Raw genomic sequence first — 27,973 nt, 5'->3', positions numbered from 1 at the left:
TGTCTTAACCATCCGTGGCTTGTGTTCTGCAAACACATACGAGCTTCATCACTGTGTCTGTCACACCACTCTGTTCCCCTTTCGGTCTTGAACTGATGGTATAACTAAGGACATTATTAATTGTGTTTGCATTCATTTTTTTATACATTTCAGATGAGCACTTACGGTGTTCAGCCAATCACAATGCACTGGGTCAGTTGGCCAATGTACAGTATTTGAAAAATAATGTGTTTTTTGAACATTAAAGCATGTAAACATATCCTGTTACACAAAAATACACAAAATAATGATCTTTAAAAAAGCATCATATGACCCCTTTAATTCCTGTTTGTGACGCTGACCAGCAAAACAAAGCTGGTTTGACTAACATTGTCTTTCCACTGCAGCTAGTTGACTTTTTGTGAAGCTTATGAAGCAGGAATTCATGAGTTTTCACTTGATTTAATGAAAAGGATTCACTCGCTCTCATGTCATTCCAAACAGCTGGAGCATGTCAGGTAGGTTGCAAGGTCTAAAATAGTTTCTTCGTAATTTCGTTTGCCTCACATAACTAACGATAACAATTAGGTTTCTACTGAAAAATGACACTTAATCATGAAATAACATAATATTCAAAACTGTTTTCAAAATGATTAAGGAACAATCAAATAAATACTGACACAAAGTAGAATTTAGATGGCATGCATAACACCGTGTAGAGCGTGTTTGTTTTGCTGGTGTTTTCAGCAGGGTGGTTTATCCATATTATGCATTATATTTTTTGAGCAGATCACTCTGCCAGTGTCTCTTGCGGTCTGGGAAAAGTTTTGGGATGCGTATTTTCCTGAAATCATCAATGCATTTCTTTAGCTCTTCCTCCATCAGCTTCCTCTCCTCTTCTTCTGGGTCTTTGCTCAGTGGTCCACCGTTCTCCCTGGTGATGGAGGTGGTGGTGGAGGCCGTGGTGTTGCTGGGCATGGGTCGGGGCAGTGTCTTCAAAGGCAAAGTGGTGGGTCGTGCTGGACTACATGCGGACAGTGGAGGGGGGCTTGGTTCGCGGGGCAAAGGCAGTTCAGGGCTGTCCATGGGTGAAAGGGGTGGAGGGAGAGGTGGAAGGGGGTCTGAAAGAGATTCATCGTCCAGGTCAAGGGCAATGTCCGTGTCATCCTGGCTACAGACGTTAGACATATGTGGGTTGTATATGGTCTCCTCTGCTGCTCTGTCGATATCTGGATCACTGAAGCAGGGGGACATGGATGCTTTGCCTCCTGTCATTAGAAAAAAAAAGGCAAAACAAAGCAAAATATATTAGCGACACCACAGATTGCTGGGAGAGTGTGTGCTGCAATATATTCTATTGCAGAACAGTTGAGTTTATTACTTTCATTCATAATTATATTAAACAGAATTCAACCAATTAAAAGAAGTTTAAAAAATAATAATAAATACTCAAACATCATCCCAATATGATTGAGTATCATTTGCTTTAAAATATATTAAAATATTTGGAATATTTGGAATCATGTAATAGAAAAATAATGCAAATCTAGAGCGTTTAGTGTACAGAAAGCAGGCCACAATTTATATTGATAGTTCACTTTAGATATTCTGTTGACTGAAAGTACCTTTGCAACTATAAACCAACTAACTCTCATTAGAGTATTAGTTGACCATTAGGTTAAAGCTGGGGTTAGGGCTATAGGGATAGAAACTAAGGTGCACTCCCTAGAAGTGCTCAACCCCCTTCATCTGATTTCAGTTTGGAGTCAATGGCACCACCCATTGGTGAATTTTTTCCTGGTTCGCATTAGGTTAGTTTTGATGGGCTAGAAAGTACCAGAAAGCACCAGCAGTGATTCTCAATTATGTGGTATATATTGCTTTAAGGAATGTCCGATTGGAATGAAACTTGGTGTGTATTATAATCTTGAGATGTTCTTTCAGTCCATCTGGGTTTTGTCACAGTAGCCCAACTGTGTGGTGATGTTTTATGTGTTTATTTGTATGGGTTTTGCTTTGTTTTGGTCCTACAGAGGTTTAGTGAGCATTCGATTTAGAGTTTGGGTGGGGTTGGGTGGTGGTTTTTGCTTTTGTTAGGATTAGACAGTAGGGGTGTAACGATACATGTATTCATCCCAAACTGTCACGTTACGGTTGTCATGATTCAGCTCATGCAGTCATTCGATGAATTCAGTCAGTCATAGGCCATCGATCCAAAATGAGGGGCTTGCTAAATACTTATGTTAGGAAAGAGTATAAGAAGAGGCAATCTACACACAAACTTTTTTAGTTTAATTTAATATCTAATCCATAATTGCACACAAACTGCAGAAAATGCTGTATAACTACTGTTCCATAAGCGCCACCTGCTGTCAGTTTCATTCAGTCCGTCTGCCGTTTTGTTTTGTGCAGGTGTCTTATGTAGCAGTTCTGTTTTTTCTTTAAATCCTAAAAATGTTAACAATCAAAAACAACAGCTCATGCTACATGTAGCCAGTGTTGTGCCAGTTCATACTTAAAAAGAACTAGCTCAAAGTTCAGTTCACACAGATGATAATGAACTAGTTCATGTTCATAGTTCTTTTTTTTTTTTAAATGAACTAAGTTCACATAGGCTATCTAAAAACGAACTAGTTCACGTTCATTTGTTAAATTCTTTTTAAGACAGGCCACTATCTTACTCAATAGAACCTCTTTACCATCCATTACCAGCTGCAAATCACTGCCACTCCAAAACTAATCAAAATTATTGTACCAATAAACAAGAGACAATTATTATAGCCAGGAGAAAAATAATGTTGAGATAGAGAATATATTTACCAATTAAATAATTTGTAATCATGATATGTAGAAATTGGAAAATACAAGGTGCTGTCAAGGTATACTGTATGTTCAGTGAAACAATTTATTTAGCCAGCATGAACCAAATTACCCAGGACTTAAAAAAAAGTATATTCAGGTTCAAAGGGAAAAGATCAGTCTACTGACAAAAATCCAGCATATTCTGAACGGCAGTAACTATGTAAACCAGACGAAAGTAGTCATGTACTGTAGGGCTGCAACTAACGATTATTTTGATAATCGATTAATCTGTCGATTATTTTTACGATTAATCGATTAATCGGTTTATGTGCTTATATTTTAGTTTTTTCCATTTTTTTCCCCAAGTAAATTATTAATAAATGGTCTTTATCCTTCAGCATAGATTTTTAAGAGATTTTAACCATTTTGCATTGTCATATCCTCATTAAAAATATACCTGGAGTTGTTTTATTGTGTTAGTAATCCTTTGTCGAACTCTTCTGCAATCAAAACACTGACCCATACTCTAGCAAATTTCACAAGGAGATATCAAATGTTTTCACCATGGCAGTCCTTAGAGCTCCTAAAGTAGTTTAACATCCCGAACAAAGCTTATTAAGGAATCTTTCAGAACATATTTTCACGAAGAATAAGGATAAAACAGAATAAAATTGCAGTGCATTGTATTTTATTATTTACTGGAAAACAGCTTTATAGCTTATGCTGTGAAATTGTAAACAATCCTTCGAATAAAGTGCCAATGGACTGAAACCTGAATGGAACTCACAATTTAAAGTAAAATCCATCAGAAGGTTGTCCAGAAAAAAAAATTGGACACACACAAAAAACCTGCTGTGTGAAAAAGAGCAGTGAATATTTAGAAAAAAAAGTGTATTTCAAATATCTTTAAACATTTATCTCTCTCATTCAGTCATAATTAGGCTGCACGACTGAATTTTGAACTGGTAAACGACAAACTGATCACAGAACATGTTTGTAAAGCTTTAAATGTTAACTGTTAAAAAGCAATGTTATCAGCTTTTACGACTAAACATTTGCAAACAACATTGTACTGGAGAATCAGCACAAATGAAAGTCTTAGGGGCCATTCACATATCGTGCCTAAAAACGCGTGGAAAACGCTAGGCGCACCGCTTTCTCCTCCTTTCCAAAGCGCTCGTGCAGAAGCGCCCCTGAGGCGTCTGCCTTTGCTAAGCAACCATGACGTGCTCTCTCCTTGAAGACGCGGAAATTTCAGCAAAGGATAAATGTATTTGCAGCTCAAAAAATCGCTTGCAGTAGCTCTGCTACTAAATTTATTTCAAAATGGAAATCCATATACAACTATGATCAGCTGTTCCTTTCATCTTGACTGAGCTTTTAACGTTGTTACGGGAAAGGATGAAGCTGATTGGTTAGTTCTTGTCACATGACCCGCGGTGCGCTTGCTGCATTCTGAAAAGTTGAAATGTTTTAACTCGATGCGGTGTTGGAAATAACGAACTTGAGCGCGCAAAAGACGCGATATGTGAACGTCCCCTTAAACAGTTCCATAGTGCAGAGTTTACAGGTTACTCTTCTTTTTTGAAGGCTCAAAGTAAAGTACTCCCACATCCTGCTGAATGCTGCAGAGACGCTGTTCGGGAAGCACGTGACAAAACGAGGCCAGCTATTGGCTATTCGCTACTTCTCCTGCTGTACTGGCTGATTAAAACCTCCGGTGGCTCATTACTGCCACACTTTGGTCACCGCAGATTTGAAATATGCACGAAATGAGCCGCTTACGGCAAATAAAAGTTATTTAGCAACGAATCGATGACTAAATTAGTTGACAACTATTTTAATAATCGATTTTAATCGATTAAATCGATTCGTTGTTTCAGCTCTAATGTACTGTAATGTCAAATTAGCTTGGGCTTACCCTGCTCAATGTGCAATACTCAAACAACACATTTTCACACCTTCAAAAGGAAGTAAACAGTGAATAAACGATGAAAATGCCATTTACATTCATCACAATAAAACAATCTTCCTGATTATATTTGTCTAAAGAAAATGAACAGCTAGCAGCTGAACAACTTAATTTAAGATGACCTTACCCTGCTCAATGTGAAATACTGGACCAACACATTCTAGCATCCTCAAAAGACAGTAAACAGTGAGTAAACAATGACAATGCCATTTACATTCATTAATATTTATTTTTTCTAACTCTTCCTGACTTATATTTGTCCAAATGAATTGAATAGCTCTGAAAACTGAAAATTATACAGCATATAGCTCTAATAAACAAACATAGCATTCAATTTCAGATGCTGGATTTATCTGTACAAAATTTTTTTTGACATTTTTCCCCTGTCACAAACATTGAACACTACACAAACAGTAATTTTTTTTTTCATTTAGGCAATTAATTTTAGTGACACTGTAGGTGCCGGATCCAATGTCGGAGGTGACGGAAAAATGTTCCGGCTCAAATTAAGCCCTGGTAAAACCTGACTTTTCAAATGAGCGTGAGCGTGAACGTGAACTGCGTGTGCTGTTCATTCCTGCCAGAGTGAGCGCCGCTCTCGTTCACGTTAATTGTATGAAAAGTGATTCGTTCAGTTCAGCGTTCGGCGAAAATATGAACGCGTTTAGTGAATGTTGTTCATTGCACGCGTTCATGCACAACACTGCAGGTAGCATTACTGTCTGTTCAAAATAAATTATAAAATACGTACATTTCCGGTTGTACCGAACACGTATCAATCCGTGACCCCAAAACCAAGGTACGAACGAACCGTGACTTCTGTGTACAATTACACCCCTATTAGACAGCCATACCTGCAACCAACTGTAAAAACAACCACTTTTGACCACATGGTGCTTTTGAGTTAGAATTAGGGTTAGGGTTAATAGAGCAAGATGACATGTAATTGCAAAGTTACTTATAGTTAGCACAATGTCTAAAGTGTACTTTCAAAATAAAGTGTTACCAAAAAGCATGTTAAAAGCAGACCACATCACAGATATAAGCAAACTTTACTCAGATCATTCCCTGACAAATTCACTGTAGTGTATCAAACCACATAAACCAGCCAATACATCAATTGTGGCTGGTGTTTTGGACAGGGTAAACAGGTCCTACTCCTGTGGAGGCCACAGGGACTTCACACAGAATATCCAATTACATCCCTCTTTCTGTTTGTATTTTCAAAGCATTGTCTTTGCTTTGAAAATGGATTTGGACACTAAAGTCACTCTCAAAAATGTCTGGAGGTTATTGTATTAGATACAAAATATCAAAGCAAATGTCATCTGGGCTTTTCTCAGAACTGACATCACTTTTCTGAATCATTTACTTCTAATCATCTGTTGTTTTGGTGAGTTTAAGTGGATGTTTGAAGACAGTTTTCCTCAACTTCACACAGACATTCATCACATTAACATCACCAACACAAAGTCATGAGACTCTTTGTCTTGATTATAATATTATACCTTTTGTTTTTATCATTTAATTTCATATCATGTATTCACTTGTTGTGAAGTGTGGTAGTGCTACTTCGTTTAAAATGAATGATACTTGCTTTGATTTTTTTTTCTTTCCCTAGAGTTAAGTGCCCCACCAGCCCATGCAATTCAAATTCTTCACTGCTCATGTCATTCACAGTAGCTGCGTTTCCATTACAGATTTGCTGATGTTATGTTATATGTTATGTTATGTTATGTTGTTATGTTATGTTGTTATGTTATGTTATGTTGTTATGTTATGTTATTTTGTTATGTTATGTTATGTATTTTATGTTGTTATGTTATGTTATGTTATGTTGTTATGTTATGTTATGTATGTTATGTTGTTATGTTGTGTTGTTATGTTATGTTATGTTATGTTATGTTATGTATGTTATGTTGTGTTGTGTTGTGTTGTGTTGTGTTGTTATGTTATGTTATGTATGTTATGTTATGCATGTTATGTTGTTATGTTGTGTTGTTATGTTATGTTATGTATGTTATGTTGTTATGTTATGTTATTTTGTTATGTTATGTTATGTATTTTATGTTGTTATGTTATGTTATGTTGTTATGTTATGTTATGTATGTTATGTTGTGTTGTGTTGTGTTGTGTTGTTATGTTATGTTATGTATGTTATGTTATGCATGTTATGTTGTTATGTTGTGTTGTTATGTTATGTTATGTATGTTATGTTGTTATGTTATGTTATTTTGTTATGTTATGTTATGTATTTTATGTTGTTATGTTATGTTATGTTGTTATGTTATGTTGTTATGTTATGTTATGTATGTTATGTTGTTATGTTGTGTTGTTATGTTATGTTATGTTATGTTATGTTATGTATGTTATGTTGTGTTGTGTTGTTATGTTATGCATGTTATGTTATGCATGTTATGTTGTTATGTTTTGTTGTTATGTTATGTTATGTTATGTTATGTTATGTTATGTATGTTATGTTATGTTATGTTATGTTATGTTATGTTGTTATGTTATGTTGTTATGTTATGTTATGTTGTTATGCTATGTTATGTTGTTATGTTATGTTATGTTATGTTGTTATGTTATGTTATGTTATGTTATGTTATGTTATGTTATGTTATGTTATGTTATGTTATGTTATGTTACGTTATGTAATGGTATGGTATGTTGTTATGGTATGTTATGTTGTTATGTTATGTTGTTATGTTATCTTATATGTTATATGTTATGTTATGTTATGTTGTTATGTTATGTTATCTTATATGTTATATGTTATGTTATGTTATGTTATGTTATGTTATGTTGTTATGTTATGTTATGTTATATGTTATGTTTTATGTTATGTTATATGTTATGTTATTATGTTATGTTGTTATGTTATCTTATATGTTATATGTTATGTTATGTTATGTTGTTATGTTATGTTGTTATGTTATATGTTATGTTGTTATGTTATGTTATGTTGTTATGTTATCTTATATGTTATATTATGTTTTATGTTATATGTTATATGTTATATGTTATGTTTTATGTTATGTTTTATGTTATGTTGTTATGTTATGTTATGTTATGTTATGTTATATGTTATGTTATATGTTATGTTCTGTTATCTTATATGTTATATGTTATGTTATATGTTATGTTATATGTTATGTTATGTTATGTTATCTTATATGTTATATGTTATGTTTTATGTTATATGTTATGTTATGTTATGATGTTACGCTCCTCAAACGTGCCGTTGCTGGTATAAACATGAGCATTGACTAGAGTGTGCAAAATGTATGCAGAATTGACGTTTCCATTGGGCATATTTTCAATTCACAATTTCAGTTTGAAGGGTAATGATGATTGTTTCACAAGTCTGAAACAAATAACCCAAAACCTAAACCTTAGTCTCAGTGTAGCATTGTTTTTTGTTGATGTTGTTTTTTCATATTTTAAATGTAACAAATATATGTTGTTAATATAAATATATGTTGTAAACAGTGAAGCTCAATGAAATATATTTTTTAATTAATAATATATTTAGTTTTATACTGCACATTTACCCTCATATAACAAAATATATTTCACAAGTTCACACTTACATATGATCAAATTGCACAAATAGTAATCAAAGTTAGCTGTATACAGGTCCTTCTCAAAACATTAGCATATTGTGATAAAAGTTCATTATTTTCCATAATGTAATGATAAAAATTAAACTTTCATATATTTTAGATTCATTGTACACCAACTGAAATATTTCAGGTATTTTATTGTTTTAATACTGATGATTTTGGCATACAGCTCATGAAAACCCAAAATTCTCAACAAAAAAAAAATCTCAAAAATTAGCATATTTCATCCGACCAATAAAAGAAAAGTGTTTTTAATACAAAGAAAGTTAACCTTCAAATAATTATGTTCAGTTATGCACTCAATACTTGGTCGGGAATCCTTTTGCAGAAATGACTGCTTCAATGCGGCGTGGCATGGAGGCAATCAGCCTGTGGCACTGCTGAGGTGTTATGGAGGCACAGGATGCTTCGATAGCGGCCTTAAGCTCATCCAGAGTGTTGGGTCTTGCGTCTCTCAACTTTCTCTTCACAATATCCCACAGATTCTCCATGGGGTTCAGGTCAGGAGAGTTGGCAGGCCAATTGAGCACAGTAATACCATGGTCAGTAAACCATTTACCAGTGGTTTTGGCACCGTGAGCAGGTGCCAGGTCGTGCGTAAAAAACGAAATCTTCATCTCCATAAAGCTTTTCAGCAGATGGAAGCATGAAGTGCTCCAAAATCTCCTGATAGCTAGCTGCATTGACCCTGCCCTTGATAAAACACAGTGGACCAACACCAGCAGCTGACATGGCACCCCAGACCATCACTGACTGTGGGTACTTGACACTGGACTTCAGGCATTTTGGCATTTCCTTCTCCCCAGTCTTCCTCCAGACTCTGGAACCTTGATTTCCAAATGACATGCAAAATTTGTCCAAAAGTCCAGTGCTGCTTCTCTGTAGCCCAGGTCAGGTGCTTCTGCCGCTGTTTCTGGTTCAAAAGTGGCTTGACCTGTGGAATGCGGCACCTGTAGCCCATTTCCTGCACACACCTGTGCACGGTGGCTCTGAATGTTTCTACTCCAGACTCAGTCCACTGCTTCGGTCCTTCTCCACAATCTTCAATCTTCACAAGTTTTTTGCCACACTTTTCTATTAAAGAGTTTGGTGATTTTACATCCGAGTTAGTTCTGGCTGCAGATAAAGTCTTAATAGTTGGCGATTTTAATATCCATGTTGATAATGAAAACGATGCATTGGGATCAGCATTTATAGACATTCTGAACTCTATTGGTGTTAGACAACACGTTTCAGGACCTACTCATTGTCGAAATCATACTCTAGATTTAATACTGTCACATGGAATTGATGTTGATGGTGTTGAAATTATTCAGCCAAGTGATGATATCTCAGATCATTATTTAGTTCTTTGCAAAATTCATATAGCCAAAATTGTAAATTCTACTTCTTGTTACAAGTATGGAAGAACCATCACTTCTACCACAAAAGACTGCTTTTTAAATTATCTTCCTGATGTACCCAAATTCCTTAGCATATCCAAAACCTCAGAACAACTTGATGATGTAACAGAAACTATGGACTCTCTCTTTTCTAGCACTTTAAATAAAGTTGCTCCTTTACGCTTAAGGAAGGTTAAGGAAAACAGTTTGACACCATGGTATAATGAGCATACTCGCACCCTAAAGAGAGCAGCCCGAAAAATGGAGCGCAGCTGGAGGAAAACAAAACTAGAGGTATTTCGTATTGCTTGGCGGGAAAGTAACATATCCTACAGAAAAGCATTAAAAACTGCTAGATCCGATTACTTTTCTTCTCTTTTAGAAGAAAACAAACATAACCCCAGGTATTTATTCAAAACAGTGGCTAAATTAACGAAAAATAAAGCCTCAACAAGTGTTGACATTTCCCAACACCACAGCAGTAATGACTTTATGAACTACTTTAATTCTAAAATTGATACTATTAGAGATAAAATTGCAACCATTCAGCCGTCAGCTACAGTATCACATCAGACATTGCACTATAGACCCCCTGAGGAACAGTTCCACTCATTCTCTACTATAGGAGAGGAAGAATTGTGTAAACTTGTTAAATCATCTAAACCAACAACATGTATGTAAGACCCTATACCATCTAAGCTCCTAAAAGAGGTGCTTCCAGAAGTCATAGATCCTCTTCTGACTATTATTAATTCCTCATTGTCATTACGATATGTCCCCAAAAACTTCAAACTGGCTGTTATTAAGCCTCTCATCAAAAAACCACAACTTGACCCCAAAGAACTAGTTAATTATAGACCAATCTCGAATCTCCCTTTTCTGTCCAAGATACTAGAAAAGGTGGTATCCTCACAATTATATTCCTTCTTAGAGAAAAATGGTATATGTGAGGATTTCCAGTCAGGATTTAGACCGTATCATAGTACTGAGACTGCTCTCCTTAGAGTTACAAATGATCTGCTCTTATCATCTGATCGTGGGTGTATCTCTCTATTAGTTTTATTGGATCTTAGTGCTGCGTTTGACACAATTGACCACAACATTCTTTTGCATAGACTTGAACACTTTGTTGGCATCAGTGGAAGTGCATTAGCATGGTTTAAATCGTACTTATATGACCGCCATCAGTTCGTAGCAGTGAATGAAGATGTATCCTATCGATCACAAGTGCAGTATGGAGTACCTCAAGGCTCAGTACTAGGGCCGCTACTCTTCACGCTTTATATGTTACCCTTGGGAGATATCATCAGGAAACATGGTGTTAGCTTTCACTGTTATGCTGATGATACTCAGCTCTATATTTCTTCGCAGCCTGGTGAAATTTGAACACCAATTTGAAAAACTAATGGATTGTATAGTCGATATAAAAAACTGGATGACGAGTAATTTCTTACTGCTAAATTCTGAAAAAACAGAGGTGTTAATTATAGGACCTAAAAACTCCGCTTGTAATAACCTAGAACACTGTCTAAGACTTGATGGTTGCTCTGTCAATTCTTCGTCATCAGTTAGGAACCTAGGTGTGCTATTTGATCGCAATCTTTCCTTAGAAAGCCACGTTTCTAGCATTTGTAAAACTGCATTTTTCCATCTAAAAAATATATCTAAATTACGGCCTATGCTCTCAATGTAAAATGCACAAATGTTAATCCATGCATTTATGACCTCAAGGTTAGATTATTGTAATGCTTTATTGGGGGGTTGTTCTGCACGCTTAGTAAACAAACTACAGCTAGTCCAAAATGCAGCAGCAAGAGTTCTTACTAGAACCAGGAAGTATGACCATATTAGCCCGGTCCTGTCAACACTGCACTGGCTCCCTATCAAGCATCGTATAGATTTTAAAATATTGCTTATTACTTATAAAGCCCTGAATGGTTTAGCACCTCAGTATTTGAATGAGCTCCTTTTACATTATAATCCTCTATGTCCGCTACGTTCTCAAAACTCAAGCAATTTGATAATACCTAGAATATCAAAATCAACTGCGGGCGGCAGATCCTTTTCCTATTTGGCGCCTAAACTCTGGAATAACCTACCTAACATTGTTCGGGAGGCAGACACACTCTTGCAGTTTAAATCTAGATTAAAGACCCATCTCTTTAACCTGGCATACACATAACGTACTAAGATGCTTTTAATATCCAAATCCGTTAAAGGATTTTTAGGCTGCATTAATTAGGTAAACCGGAACCGGAAACACTTCCCATAACACCCTATGTACTTGCTACATCATTAGAAGAATGGCATCTACGCTAATATTTGTCTGTTTCTCTCTTGTTCCGAGGTCACCGTGGCCACCAGATCCAGTCTGTTTCCAGATCAGAGGGTCACTGCAGTCACCCGGATCCAGGACGTATCCAGACCAGATGCTGGATCAGCACCTAGAAAGGACCTCTACATCCCTGAAAGACAGCGGAGACCAGGACAACTAGAGCCCCAGATACAGATCCCCTGTAAAGACCTTGTCTCAGAGGAGCACCAGGACAAGACCACAGGAAACAGATGATTCTTCTGCACAATCTGACTTTGCTGCAGTCTGGAATTGAACTACTGGTTCCGTCTGGTCGGAGGAGAACTGGCCCCCCAACTGAGCCTGGTTTCTCCCAAGGTTTTTTTCTCCATTATGTCACCGATGGAGTTTCGGTTCCTTGCCGCTGTCGCCTCTGGCTTGCTTAGTTGGGGTCACTTCATCTACAGCGATATCGTTGACTTGATTGCGAATAAATGCACAGACACTATTTAACTGAACAGAGATGACATAACTGAATCCAATGATGAACTGCCTTTAACAATCATTTTTGCATTATTGACACTGTTTTCCTAATGAATGTTGTTCGGTTGCTTTGACGCAATGTATTTTGTTTAAAGCGCTATATAAATAAAGGTGACTTTGACTTTTTCCTTCCCACAGACTTCCCACTGAGGTGCCTTGATACAGCACTCTGGGAACAGCCTATTCGTTCAGAAATTTCTTTCTGTGTCTTACCCTCTCGCTTGAGGGTGTCAATGATGGCCTTCTGGACAGCAGTCAGGTCGGCAGTCTTACCCATGATTGCGGTTTTGAGTAATGAACCAGGCTGGGAGTTTTTAAAAGCCTCAGGAATCTTTTGAAGGTGTTTAGAGTTAATTAGTTGATTCAGATGATTAGGTTAATAGCTCATTTAGAGAACCTTTTCATGATATGTTAATTTTTTGAGATAGGAATTTTGGGTTTTCATGAGCTGTATGCCAAAATCATCAGTATTAAAACAATAAAAGACCTGAAATATTTCAGTTGGTGTGCAATGAATCTAAAATATATGAAAGTTTAATTTTTATCATTACATTATGGAAAATAATGAACTTTTATCACAATATGCTAATTGTTTGAGAAGGACCTGTATATAATTACTATGATGCTCATCCCAAACTTTGTTTATAAAACATAATTTAAAAATGTATTCCAGAGGCAATGTTATTCAGTGTTTATTTTTATTCAAATGTGTTATATGTTCATGTGTCACAGCGAAAAATTAATTAAATAAAAAAGTGATCTGGTATTTATAAGTTTGTCTGGTATTGTTTGTGTATCACACACTGTTTTGTTGTGTTGGCTTCTTCTATTTTATGCTATTTTAAAAATCTGTACAGTTTCCTCGGGACCTAAAGTTTACAATACATTTATGTTAATATATTTGAACATACAGTACTGTGCAAAAGTCTTAGGCCACTAGTAATTTCACCAACAGTAAATGGTCTTAAGTCAGTTATTTCTATGTTTTGCTGTAGTGTGTAAGTAGGAAATATCAGTTTACATTTCCAAACATTATTTTTGCCATTAAATGTAATAATCCAGTGAGATTGTAGTTTGCACAAAGAGTCTGACAGCAGCCAGTGCTCCACACAGAGATCTGATCATCATCTTCAGTCTGTCTGGAACATGACGAAACAGAACACACTGAGACAGACTCAATCCAGAAGAACTGTGGCAATGACTCCGAGATGCTTCAAGAAACCTGCAGAACTCCCTGAAAAACAATGTGCAAGTGCACAGAGGACAAAAGCATTTTTTTTTGCATAGTGTGGTCACACCAATGTTGATTTAATTTAATTAATTGAAGTTCATTAATAACATGTATTTATGAAATTATTTTTGACGGCATGCTCACTTTACAGCATTTTTACACAAGTGCCTAAACTTTGCACAGTATTGGAGCTCTGCAGGTTTCTTGGAGCATCTTGGAGACATTACCACAGTTCTTCTGGATTGAGTCTGTCTCAGTTTGTTCTGTTTCTTCATGTTATCTCAGATATATATACACCCCCCCCCCCCCCACACACACACACACACTGTGTCTTAATGTAATCCATCATGAATTTCATGCATCCATGCTGGGTGCTGTTTATATGGGAATGAGGATACGGGATTTGCCTGGAAGACTTCCAGGATTACAAGCGGCCAAATCTGTTTTGTGTCCCCTGATGTCTGTTTATATCAGTGTTGCAAAGTGTGAGAAAATGATCAGCTGTGTACAGCGTTGAGAAAATGCTCCTGGCTTTCACTTGTGTTCGAGCTCTGGCATCATTTCATCTGCTTCAAATCACACACAATATCTCCCTCTTTCAGCCACGGGCTCATCGGCACTGAAACCTGCTTACATAACTGAGAACAAACGACTGCCTCACAGAACCTGCACATTCCAGTGCTATCTGTCTGCTGTCCAGTGTGTGCGTGTGTGTGTGTGTGTGCAAAACATAGTCTCCATATAACGTGGGATGATGTGTTTTTGTGAGATTTCAAAGTGTGGGAGAGAAAATCTGCAAGCAGCTCTCATGACTTTCTCTGAATCTCCTTAATGGAGGAATAAACATAGTGAACATTTCTTCACTCCATTTAAAGACATTTTCTTAAACATACCACTTTTCAGTCACATGACATTTTTGGGGGGGGGGGGGGGGGTGTTCATTGTGGATGTCAGGGACAATACCATGACCATTTCACAGGGTTAAGTTTCCTCAAAGGTGTCTTTGGGTCAGAGGAGTGAGGAAACTACTGTTCAAATGTGCTGATGAACAGAAGTCACCCGAAATGTCTTCATTATCACACACATTGTAGGTCTTGGAGTAATGAGCTGAGGAGTTGAATCAGATGTATTTGCACTCCAGAAGGATGGTTGGGAACTACTGATGTGAACTACAGCACAACTTGTTGAATGATCCGCAGTGCTCATGTGCTCCGATTTATATTTTAAACATATTTAAACTACAGCTACTTGTTCTCTGGGAATCCATGTTTTCATTGTTATATAGAGCACGCTAGTACACATCGTCTGTACAGAATTTCCAAAACACAAGCAAAGAAGAAACCAACAGATGCTGCCACACATAGTCTAACACAATCATCTGACATAAAACAGCATCCAAACTGTGCAACGTTATGGAATAAAAGTGGACCCATGAACAGCTTTTTGTTCAAAATGATGTTTATTTCTTTATTTTTTATGAAACTTACCCACATTCAAGTGTTTATAAAAAAAGAAAGCATGTTTTGTTAACAAGCAGATACTCTGTTCTTTCTTTGGATGTTTTAAATGTTCATATATTTATATAACAAAATATATACACATTCAAACCTAAATAGGGACATAGTAGTACAGTATACTTAAAGTATGATGTAAAGTTCACTTGAAGAACACTTATGAGTATACTTGCAGTATAAAACTACTAAACTAGTAGTTTACTGAGACTATACTTCAAAGTGTACAAAGTATTTAATTAGTAAACTATTAGTATCTATAAGTTCAATTTTAGTATAATTGCAGTACAAACTACAAACATAGAGGTAAGCTAGCTGTGTACTCAAAGTTTGCTACTGTTATTCTTAAAGTACACTTAAAGTATACTTTTATATACTAGAAAGTGGGTCAATTTAGTCCCAAGAAGTATTGAAACAGTACACTTACAAGTATACTACTAGAACACTGGCATTTGTATACTTGCTACACAAAGCATACTTAAAAGTATACTTGAACTTTACTTAAGTATACTTAATAAAATAGACTTGAAGTATACTTCATTTTGGTAAGGGCATTGAGGCACCCCTTGTCGAATCCCCAGCGTTGTGGTTGTGTAAAGTGAAGTATAACTCCTGCGCTCTAAGATTCTTGGTGTGTGGAAGACAAGCAGTATTAAAACTATCGTTAAAGACACGAGCTGTTGTAATCATGGCACTGAAGCTGGCATTATAGCACCTAGCATGACCAAAAAATGATTAGATCCAAAAATGACCATTGTTACGCAAAAGCTGACACACAGTTGCATCAGCCAATAATCAGCTGGAAAGGGAACTCTCTATAGAAAGATGTACAGTATAAGTGGGTTTAAATATCTCTTCCTCAGTTCATTCCCAGGCAGTCCATCTGTTGTCAGTTGCACATTTTTACAGCACCATAATCAGCTTCAATGTGTTATGAGAACAAGTGTGTGTGCGTGCGTGTGTGTGTGTGTGTGTGCGTGCGTGTGTGTGTGTGTGTGTGTGTGTGTGTGAAAAATCATCATCACAATCATGTGTGTGTGTGTGTGTGTGTGTGTGTGTGTGAAAAATCATCATCACAATCATGTGTGTGTGTGTGTGTGTGTGTGTGTGTGTGTGTGTGTGTGTGTGTGTGTGTGTGTGTGTGTGAAAAATCATCATCACAATCATGTTCATCAAACAACAGCTCAGTTCAAGATGTTATTTAACATTCAAAGAAAGGTTCATTTCTAGACAGAGCAGCTGTCAGTTAACACAGAATCATTTACCCTTCAGTTGTCTCAAAACGCACCATTTACAGAAAAATCCACCCACAGAAATTTCTGTACACACAGTTTCAAATTTCTTTAATTAATTACTTTAAATAGGAATAAGAAGTAGCTTGGACTCTTCTCCTGTAATGGTTTAACTTTCTACATAGAGGGCATTTTCAGGGAAGAAAAATCTTGTTGAAAATCATCAAACTCCAATTTTAATTGTGTATTATAGTTCTTCATAGATTAATATAAATAATAACTTAATTTTTGTATTCAAAATCAATATCTCCATACTCTTATTTCCACAGGAGGCAGTATGAATGCAGTGAATATGCTTTTATGAAAATGTTAAAACATTTACACATTTTTATAATGTATTAACATTTTATAAAAGCAATAATGATGTCGATGCTGTGCCTTACAGTGAATATAGTCACCCTGAAGGGATGTTGTATAATTTGCCTTAAAATGCCTTATATTTTGCAATTTTGCCTGCCTCTCACAGAGTATAAACTGAAATGTCTTGCCCTAAGATTGAACTGCATTACTGCATTATTTATTTATTATTTTTTACAAATTGTGGAATGAGCTAACATTATTTTCTGTATCTATTAATAGAGTCAGTACTTTATTTTCAACAGACATGCATTAAAATATCAATATTTTTTATGAATTGTACAAATGATTACAGACCCCCTGTTCAAGTTGGTTTTATGCTAGCAATCTTATATATGACAGAAGGGCAAACGGTAATTGACTGTCTGGCGTGTTCACCCAGTGCTGGCGAAGAGCCTGTGATCTGGCCTCGAGTGGGCTGTGAGATGAGATAAAAGCATAGTGTCTCTATGGTTACGGCTCATAATGGCTTTATGATGTAGTCACATCTCCTCCGGAGGGCACTTGGCTGTGGATCTAAAATGGACTAATCTCAATATTTGTTCATCTTACGTAAATAGAGTTGATCTATCCTAAATTAACACTTAATAACCCTTAGATATTCATGATGTATTTTTGGTCCAACCAAAAAGTGAAAGAAAGCCTAAAAATTGCAATCTTGGGCTTTCAGGGTTGCAAAATGTCATCACTTCAAAATAGATATTTTTAGATAAATTAAGATAAAACATTGTTGAGAGGGTCATGTCCTCATGGGTACACCGTGTTGACAGCTCATGATTGGACATGTAAACTACAAAGCAGCATAGAAGTACATCTAAACAACCCAAGGAAACCACAATATATAGCAATTAAATAGCAAAAAAAATCACAATCACAAAATGAACAGCTCTTGTCAAAAAGCATGCTTGACCTCTGGGTGACCCAAGATTGAGGCTCGTGGTCCTTTCCAATCCCATCCCTCTACATGTCACTACAGAAGATTTATTGGTTAAACATATTAATAAATAAAATAAAATAAATAAATAAAAACCCGGTTAAATAATGTAGTTAGAAGAATGCTTAATTTGTCAGCACTGTTTTGAGTACGCAGGTACATGTTATGTTGATTCGGCATGCTGGAAGATTCTTTAAAATATTCAAAAATATTTGTAAACAATAACTTGTTGGTATGTGAGCTGCTGCTATATGTGGCTTAACCCATATTTAAGTGTAAAATGTATGTTTAATTGCTTTGAAGTATTGCAATGATGCTACAATGGGTTTCTGAAGAATGTTTTTTATTTTATTTTTATTTTGAAGGACAGTACAGAGATCAAACAAGAAACAGAGAAACTATGCCACTGGTGAAGTATCACTGTATCGCTGTACTTCTCCATCCGTGCAGTTCTCATCTCCATTCCCTCGAGTGTTTCTGAACAATGCAGACGCGAGCTGTAATTAATCCCACTGTGTCAACATTTGTCTTTAGATTCTCTTTGAACTTTGTCCCAGAGTCTCTTGTTTATCTGCAGTGACAGCTGCCTGTACCATGACGGATTCTGAACGCATTACACACACGCCAGTCTCAATCTGACTCACAGTATGAGTGTGTGAATGTGAGCAACGGTTACAGACTGATCTGAACAGGGTGATAAAAATAAACAGTAGTCTAGCTAAAATCCTAATTTCTAAAGCATTTACAATCCACATATTGGCAAGTAACACTAAAGTGCACGTCTGCTCAGTTATAAAGCTGTGAAGTTGCACAAGTCGCAACGCATTTCAGTCAGAGGTATGCGCCCATCCTTGCAAATCTCTTTGGGTCAGGTTACTGAGGATAGAGTCTTTTAGAGATTATTGACTATTAAAGGGGGGATTAAACACTCAAGACTCCAGATGGTTGAGGTGATTCCCAGCACATTTGCTTCTAGTTGGCTCAGCGGTGATGCTGTCCTCACTTCAGCCTCTTTAATAGGTTCACTCAACTCTGAGAACACCAGTTCATTGGCCGATGCCGCAAGCCCCGCCCACCAAGGTACTACCTCGCCAACTCCACAGAAGGACCTTCCCACACCGTCACTACTCAGATTTCTGTTCTTTGGGAAGATGGTTTATCTGCCCATACTTTCAGAGGAGCCTTGAGTTATTATTGGATATCATGTTTCAACTACCCATGTTGACTAGGGTTTTATTTTTCTTCAGAAAGCACTCCCCCTTTGGCTTACATGCCAAGAGTAAACTGAAGGTGGACTGAGAGGAGCCATGCAGCCCGGATAGAAGCGCAGCTGACCAAAGCTTCTTGGCCAGCCCCATTTGCCTTACGTGACAGGCTTTCTCCAATATGCACCGGTCTCTTGTTGTACTTGAATTACAGAGACAGACTCTTCCCAATGAAGTGCCAAGAACTGGGGTTGTTTCCATTGTAACAGGGTTTGGTTCTGGGATCTTGTGTCTCTCCTGAAGAGTGTCTTTGGGAGATCCCATTCAAAGTTTTCCCAGGATCGGGGCATTGAGTGGTGTCCCCAGCCAGAAATGTGGAAACTGTTGGTTCGGTGTTTGAAAAGTGAATTTGATTAGATCTAGTCCCCAGCTGCTCTTGAGATATACAATATCTTAAGATATTGTTCCCTCTTGGGCTTTATCTATAACCACAGAAGGTTCTCCAATCCAACTAGACTTGGATTTATTTCTGATTTATTTATGTTATGATGAATTTATGTTGTCTGAACAAGCCAGTAGCATATGACCAGCTGTTTGTTTGTTGTTTTGATGGCCGCCACAGGGGTGCATTGGGTGAAGGATGCAATTTCTCTTGCTTAAGAGGCATGTTTGTTATTTAGCTCACTCTACCAGAAGTGTTGCTTCTTCTCAGGCTTTGTCTAAGAATTCATCCTTTGGAGGAAATGTGTGTGGAGACAGGCTAGGCTTCTTCAAACCTTTTTTGTCGGATTTTATAATCTGGGCATGAACTTGTCTACTGGTTCCCAGGTTTCATCTGTCTGAACAGGTGTCAGGTCATATCATATAGCATCAGTAGTGTTGAGTGAACCAAAGAAAGGGAACGGTTCCCGTAGGATGGAACAAGCCACTTTATAGCTCTGCCATATGTCTCATTCTCTACTCAGTGAACCTAGGTTGCGTATATAATCAAGACGTTTCAGTCTTGTGCATGTTTCACCTAAAATTGTTTAAAATGCTATTTTCAGCTGCTTTAGTGTTTTTTTAATGCTTCAGTTGCTCAGTCTGAAGCAGAGTTCAAATACACCTACATCCTTCTGCCTCCACAGCTCTTCTTTCATTGTATGCTATTTGGCTGTAAACTGTGGTATTTTTGCTTCATCATTTTGAGTATGTACTAGCTGCAACATTTTACTACTGTGTCTCAGCAGGCAAAGACACCAGCCTCACTGTATTATTTAAGTATATGTCAAATACTTTGTATAGATCAATGGATGCGAGAGATCCAAAGAATGTGAGGTGCTTTAAAAGCTATTTATTTAGACACGAGCAACAGGAGGAATGCATCATATGATGATATTATACAGTTATATAATAATAATAATGACTGGGAACATGCAAATATTGCAAAATGCAAACTATAAATTAAGCTAGGATTGCTTTAGATTGTGAGACTCCACATGAACTGTAACCCAGGACTTCCTTGTTCCTAGTTTGGAAAAACCCTTTACACCAAATATACTATGAAATAAATGGAAAACAAAAGAGATGTTTTTGACACGCAGTAACAGAGATGGGAATGAACAGGAATGCCAATGCAATTACTATTATAATGTGAAGTCTACAAAGTCTAAAAGTTTGTAATGGCATCAAATAAGAATCTTCTAAGCATCAGCTACAAACCAAAAACGATTCAGTTACACTGAGAAAAGAAAAAGCATTTCAGTTTGAGTATGTTATTGGATTCTTATTTGAATCTATTAGGTTCCCAATGGATTGTTGGTTGCAATTTATGACAGATACTGTAATAGCAATCTTTGCATTCCTTCAGGATATTTGGAACAGAAGCTCAAAATAAGTTTGAAAGAATTTGATGAGAAGTGACCATAATGAAATATTACAAACTGAATGCAGCATTTTTTTGGTACTTTTTTTCTCAAGAGAAGCACTTTGTTTTTTTACACTGAACTTCATTTAAACCAGAAATGATACGATGAAAGAACAGCAGTTCAGGGGCAAGAGAGGTTCTGCCTCTCGTTCTCAGCAGACAGGTTTTAAGCCCCTCGCTGCCTCTTTTAATTAGTAAAGCTGATCAATCGAGACACCATCACCCCGTCCACACATCAAGAGCTGTGTTCCTTCAATCAAAGGTATAAATGATTTCAATGAATCAACTGGAAAAATCCAAGAACCGCTCACTGAAAAATCTTATTATGTTTACTGGGGGGATATATTAGAGCCTGTGATGAGCATGAGTTTGACTCACAGGGAGGCAGAATGACTGCAGTGCTGCTTAACACTGTGCCTGGACCCTATGAATAACATTGGCACACGATGCAACAATTACACCGCAGGCCAGGGTGAAGGATCGACACTTACACGGTCACAAATCACAACACCATTTAGCTATAACACAGAGCTTAGATGCCTTTTAAAACCCACCTGCTGTAATCAACATCTAGAGATACAAGTCAACATGAAATGGCATTTTCAACCAGTTTTGGATGGGAACATTATGGGTCGCCGTGATTTTGCCAAGTAAGACTTGGATCAATCCTGGATCAGCATTTTTGTCCAAAAATATAGACTACCTATAATTTATTCCTAAAATTAGTGGGAAATGATAGCTGAATAACAAGAGTGTAGAAGCACCTAACCCTGTTTTGAAGCCTAAAACAGATATTTCCATAAAGTTATATCTCAATTCTGATTGGTTGATTGAAATGTTGTTCCAGGGATGTTGATCCAGGAACATGTTGTACTTGGTGAAATCACACTCACCGAACATCATGGAGCGCTAAAACACTCTCATGTGCATGTTTCATTCATACTGACCCCAATAGACACTGTAGATAAACTCAATAAAAAGAAGAAGCATCGTGACTGATGTTGTTATTTGCTGAGCTGAAAAGATATTTAAATATGTTTTCCCTGGTTCCTGACAGGAGCTGCTCGGTGTGCCAGCACAATCTTAATTAAACAGATTAGACACGGCGACACAAAGGCTGGTTGGGTAATCTGCTTCGACTGAGCTGGTTACAGGTTTGTCCCGGTTTTCATTATGGTCTTGCCTATGTTCACGCTTTGAAGTCTTCGTGGAGCGAACAAGAGAGAGAAAAATGAAAGAGAGAGACCGGGAAGCAGCGTGATAACAGAGGATTCAGTGGAGAAGAGACTACATGTGACAGAGTTTTAATAATCTGATGAAATGCTCCCATTTTCTCTTTAACTTTCTCTGAGCAACGCAGATCTACCAAATATCGGTATAATAAATAAATGCAACTAGCAACAGAACAAACATAGATCTATTTTATTAAAACTTATGCTGTTTCTGACTTTTATTACTCTTAATCTTAATTCTTGCAAACTGGTCTTCAATAGAGAGATTTCTCTGATGCATGAGGCACTGCTTGTGTAAATACTGCATTAACAGCATTATCTGTTGCTCTCATTTAATCATTGATTTTACAGGAAATGTGTTCGTATAACACTTTGGTCTGTTTGGATAATATGCAAATGGAGTACAACCATTCGTTTTATATTTAGGACAAAATACATGTTGGATAATTATGTTTTTATTCATGCTTTCATAAAGACACTTTGAGGCTAGCATTTCACTTTAAACAACGCCCGCAAGTAACCTTTAAAAGACCATCGGGAAATTAAGATTTTTAATTTCTTAAGGGATTAAGTTCATTTCTGATTGACATAAAATGAATCACTGGCTGATATGCATTATCCCACATCACATCTCATAACTAAACTCTATTGGGAGATACTCTATTCTGCCTGTGTTTCAGTTCATTCTGGCTTGGGGTTACAACAGATGCGTTTGTAGGATATACCTGCTCTAAAATCACTAACTCAGTGTGAAAAAACAAAGGCATCACATTTAATTCAGAAGGAAATATCTACTTAATCACAAAATAACTAATAATTAAAAATAAATGGTGTTCCATAACAGGCGTTGTGGCTTAAACATCACTGAATGCATCTAAGTAATCACTTTAAATATCATTTAAATGTATAATTAAATGAGAAAAAATACAATCTACACTAATGGTAAGCAACTGAAATATCTGATTCATAATAGACAACGAGATGCATGTGACCGTGCAAATAAAACTTGTGTATTCTCACACACACGTGTGAAAAACACTGAACGCTTAATAATAATAATAAAACACTGCATACTTTCAAGTCTTACACCGTTCTGTGGCTAATAAATCCAAATCCTGCCTTGACACTATTCATTAGACATCTAATGCTAAGGATTCAATGTAAAACAGCTTTTCCAATGGAAATACTCTGCATTATTTCATCTTCTGCTCTCAAAATGACTGTTGTGTGGTGATCTGTATAGTTTATAACCTTTGAAAGCCTCAAAGTGTTGCACACCATAAACATGACCAGGGGTGCATTTCCCAAAAGCATAGTTGCTAACTAAGTTAGCAACTTTGTTGGTTGCAATACAATTTCCCATTGCCAACCAACTAAGTTGCTAACAGGTTAGCAACTATGCTTTTTGGGAAACGCACCCCAGCTCAAAATCTTCCTAATATGTCCAATCTGAGTGACACAAGAGAAGCCCTTTCGAATGGCTCAAGCCTAGTTTAGCAGTTCGTCTCCAGCTTTTAGCTGGACAACACACATCCACAATCACTCAGGAGCTGAGAGAAGGGGAAGATCAGGGCTCGTCTGAAGGGAGGGAAGGTCACTGGAGTGAGGCATGAAGGGCTCTGATGAGGGAAAGACGTGATCTAGAAGCTTCTACATGATCTCTGGCTCGGGAGGCAGGGGTTAAGATCACTCACGGTAGAATACGTATTCGGTGTAGTTTGCCCAGATTTTGTCATCAGTCTGCTCGTGAGCGAAGGCGCAGGTCCCTGTGGAGTTACAGGCCACCATGTGGAAGCCAGCATCCGCCAACCGGTCGAAAGCCTGCTCCAGGAAAGTAAACTTTAGGTAATAGCGCGCCGTGTAGCGCTCTGGAGGGCGATCGGGGTCACGACTCTCGTTCAGCGTTTCCCCGAAAACCTCCTTAGCGAGAGAGGTCTTCCCACACACCATGATCCGAGCCACGCGTCTGAACTTGGCGTCTGTTTGGCTGTCTCGGCCGAGCGTGTAGGAGCCCCGGTAGCCGATGGTGATGAAGCCGGAGCACTTTCCGTCGCTGGAGCAGGGAGCGGCCCCGAGGCTGCGGGCGACGTCGGCCCCGGTCGAGGGATCCTCGGGGTCGCTCTGACAGCCCTCGTCCCCCAGAGAGCTCTGCTTCGTGAGCTTGGGGGCCAGCAGCTTCACCAGCTCGGGGAGGTTGAAGAACTCGGCCTCTCGCTGCAGACGGCCTCGCTCGGGGAAGTGCTCCGGGAGCACCAGCTGACCGTCTCGCATGTAGTCCAGAATATAACGGAACAGGAATCCGTCTCGGTCCACGAAGAAGCGACCTTTGGTGTCTCGCGCCAGGCTGCTGGTGCTCTTCTGACTGAACATCTCCCACAGGAGCGAGTCCGGCACGCTGGTCAGAGTCGAGACGCGCGTGATATACACCTGACCCCCCACGTTCAGCTCAATGATTTCAGGAAAGGACAGGTCTTCGACTGGAAGGCTAACAGCATTGGCATTTAAAGCCATGTTTCAGAATACAAGACAAATACTTGATGAAAGAACGGAAACTTTAAAAAGTTGGAATAAATTCACACTTTGTACGCTAATGTAAGAGTTGTTTAAATATCAATAATGTAATGTCAGGTATATTCCAATGAACTGACAACACGTCTCCATTTCACCATCACAGTCAAAACACAATTTATGCATAATAATCCGTCAGCAATGGGTTTTAAATCACGTGAGTTTGCGCACGCGGCTCAGAAACGCTCACCGATGTCAAACGCTGCGTGGAGTTATCAGATGATGTCCCTTTCATTTGTCCATGTCCATACTCGAAGCTCTTACACATGCAGACAAGGTCTGATTCACAGACAGCTATCATAAAGCACACAGAACAAGCACGGAGGGAAATGCACCTAAAGAGCCGCCTGTTGAGTCAACGTCAGTAAAATGTCCTCTGAGGAGACAGATGTAAATAATAAAGCGTCGTGAAGCTGAGTCTCTCGCGCGTTCTCTCGCTGCGCGCACCGCGACCGGACCATAATATTCCCTCGAGCCGGCCACGCCCCTACACCTAGACGTCATCAGCGCTGACTCCGCCCCCCGCAGCCGTGGCGTCATCCGCAAAAATATAATGAAAACATTTGATTAATAACTAAAAAGTCTTACACTTTATTGTCTCTCAAACGAATCATAATACATAATAATACATTTTGAGGGATTTCATAAAACTTTATTTACTGGGTGATTTATGCATGAAGGATAACTACATATGTAGGCCTACTTATTATTTTTATTACTAAAATAGTTTTTTTATTGTCAATCGCATTGTTTATTCATTGTTATTAATATTATTATTGCTGTTACAAACATGACTCAGTTTGGGGGTGTTTGTTCACATTAGTTAACGTTTCTATCATGATTGATCTAAACAACATTCAGATTGGAAGGTACCAATAAAACACACACGACGGAATTAAAATGGAATGTAACACTGACATCTAGTGGATAAAAAGCTCTGACCAGATGCTTCTTTGGTAACTACTACTTCGAGAAATGAATCAGATGGATGCATAGAATTATGACTCTTCACTGGTAACTGGATATTTTTTTGTGTTAAATGAATTTAACAATGCAATCAAACTGAAGCAGATGTAGCGTTGCTTCTGCGTGCAGAAGTTAGGAACTCTGGCTTTAATCCATTGCACTCTTCAGAGTTCAGCGTCAGCATTTTTCCATTTTTTGTTCAGTCTCTATACTGGAAAGGGTTCTTGGTAAAAGCCATTGAAGCTTGAATCTAACCTTGAAGACTCTTTTGTTCCACTGAATGAGAGCAAGTTACAGTACAAGGACATTTGAGATTTATTTCCCATTTCATCAGAAATGCTGAGTTGACATTGCACTCAAGTGTTTTGCCCTACGATGAAAATTAGACATGTTGAAGCAGTTGTGCGTATTTTTAAAAACATATGTTTGTGATAAACAGTGTTGGTTTGGTAGTAAGGAATTACACATCATCTGGAGTATGTGATCAAAGCCCAAAAATAAGTGCTTGTAATTGGATCTGATTACATTTTCAAATGCTCATAATCAGATTACAGTTACTGTTTCATTGGTTACATGATTAACGTGATTATATATTATTCACACAATAACATTTTTTTCTTTCTTAAATTACCCTAAAACTTCTACTGCTTATATATAGTACATTATGGAACTGTGCGCGCACACACACACACACGCATATAAAATATCTGATTGAATTTCACCTGAGCTTTGACAATTTTAAGTAATATCTCAATAATTTAACCATAATTACATGATTACAGTTCTGAGATTTGGGTAAAAACAAGTATTTCTACTTTTACTGTTTAAGTGCTTTATTTTGATTGTTTGTATTTTAAAATGAGTTAATTAGTTAAATATGTTTAATTTGAGATGATTTTTATGATTAATTATCATCTTTTGTATCAACCCTCTGCGGGTCATTCATGAACCCCAGATAGGAAACCTTGTGAAATGTAATGTTTAATACACTTAATGATGTTGATAACATTTTTGTATTGGGGACATTCTACCAGAAACGTACATTTTCTATCCCAAAAGAAACAAACAAAAAGTAGTATTAACCTTCAACTTTAACACTGATTTTAACAAAGGAGATAGTGAATAATTGTAAATTATTGAAATCCCACCTCTGCACATAATAATTTTTGAATAATAAGCATTTTAATATGCAGTTACTCTTTAAAATGTCAGGCTCCGTCACAGACATGGCTGATATTGTAAGTGTGTTAAAGAATATGCTCTCTTCTGTACAAATATCATCATTTTAATGAGGATCTGTCCCTTATTGAAGGAAACATATAATTCATTAAAAAAAACACAGCTATCAGGCTGATTTTGCTTGTTTTGTGGGCTCTTAGATAAAGAATGACCATCAGGTTCACATAATGTTGTTGAATAAGGGGCTTTTTGGGTAAAGTTTGTTACCAACGCATTATTGTAAATATATAATCCAGTCTTTACTATCACTATATACCCATTTCAATAATTGTTATAATCAAAATAGCCATTTTTGGACTAAAATATACTTTGTGACAGGACTGACCATGGTGTGACAGGGTTGACAATGTTGTGACAGGACTGACATTTTTTCCATCAAGCATTACGATTTACATTAAAATGACCAGATTTTCTCTGTAAAACTAAAAAAACTAAATGTTTATAATTTGTAGTAATATACTAAAAATCTGTATTTAAATAGTGGATAAGTCTTTATTAATAAAAATTAACCAAACACAATTAACAATGGGAAAAGATAGTCTCGATTTTAAAAAGTGAACAGTGTTTTAATTCTCTAATAGGCCTATTATCAGCCTCTTTAAACCTGTGTATGCTACAAGTAAAATTCATTAATATATCCTATATGTTATCATATATCTTTACCCAGATTCCTTATTGAATCAGTAACTTAAGAGCTGTATAATAGAAGAAACAATACACACAGCACACTTGTCTTTGGTATTATTGTATTGTACAAAACCATTTTGATGTACAACCAATTGATGTATTTAATTTTTTGTATCAGCACTAACAAGAAAAAGACATTTAAAAAACAGTCACTAAAACAGCTAAACCTGTATTTTTACAACTGATTCAGTTAGGTATGCTTTTTTAATAACAAATTGATGTATTTGACTAACTTTTCAAATTAATGC

The 27,973-nt window shown here is 37.2% G+C and overlaps 2 protein-coding genes across 2 annotated transcripts; both read right to left on the bottom strand.

The window, feature by feature from the left end:
- Positions 1–425: 425 nt before the first annotated feature.
- On the bottom strand, positions 426–25,333 carry LOC132114062 (BTB/POZ domain-containing protein KCTD8-like). The gene is made up of 2 exons (XM_059522196.1): positions 25,024–25,333; positions 426–1,247 (listed from the first exon to the last, which is right to left on the bottom strand). The coding sequence occupies exon 2, from the start codon at positions 1,231–1,233 to the stop codon at positions 745–747; it is 489 nt and encodes a 162-aa protein (XP_059378179.1). The 5' UTR covers positions 1,234–1,247; positions 25,024–25,333; the 3' UTR covers positions 426–744.
- On the bottom strand, positions 23,192–25,030 carry LOC132114061 (BTB/POZ domain-containing protein KCTD12-like). The gene has a single exon (XM_059522195.1). The coding sequence runs from the start codon at positions 24,774–24,776 to the stop codon at positions 23,952–23,954; it is 825 nt and encodes a 274-aa protein (XP_059378178.1). The 5' UTR covers positions 24,777–25,030; the 3' UTR covers positions 23,192–23,951.
- Positions 25,334–27,973: the final 2,640 nt, after the last annotated feature.

The sequence above is a fragment of the Carassius carassius genome, chromosome 33, assembly GCF_963082965.1.
Source record: "Carassius carassius chromosome 33, fCarCar2.1, whole genome shotgun sequence".
Classification (NCBI taxonomy): Eukaryota; Metazoa; Chordata; class Actinopteri; order Cypriniformes; family Cyprinidae; genus Carassius; species Carassius carassius.
This window is presented reverse-complemented; position numbering and strand designations above follow the sequence as displayed.

What these genes read in the sequence shown, in the direction of transcription:
- LOC132114062 (XM_059522196.1), bottom strand. Translation starts at nt 1,233, where the DNA reads ATGTCCCCCTGCTTCAGTGATCCAGATATCGACAGAGCAGCAGAGGAG.
- LOC132114061 (XM_059522195.1), bottom strand. Translation starts at nt 24,776, where the DNA reads ATGGCTTTAAATGCCAATGCTGTTAGCCTTCCAGTCGAAGACCTGTCC.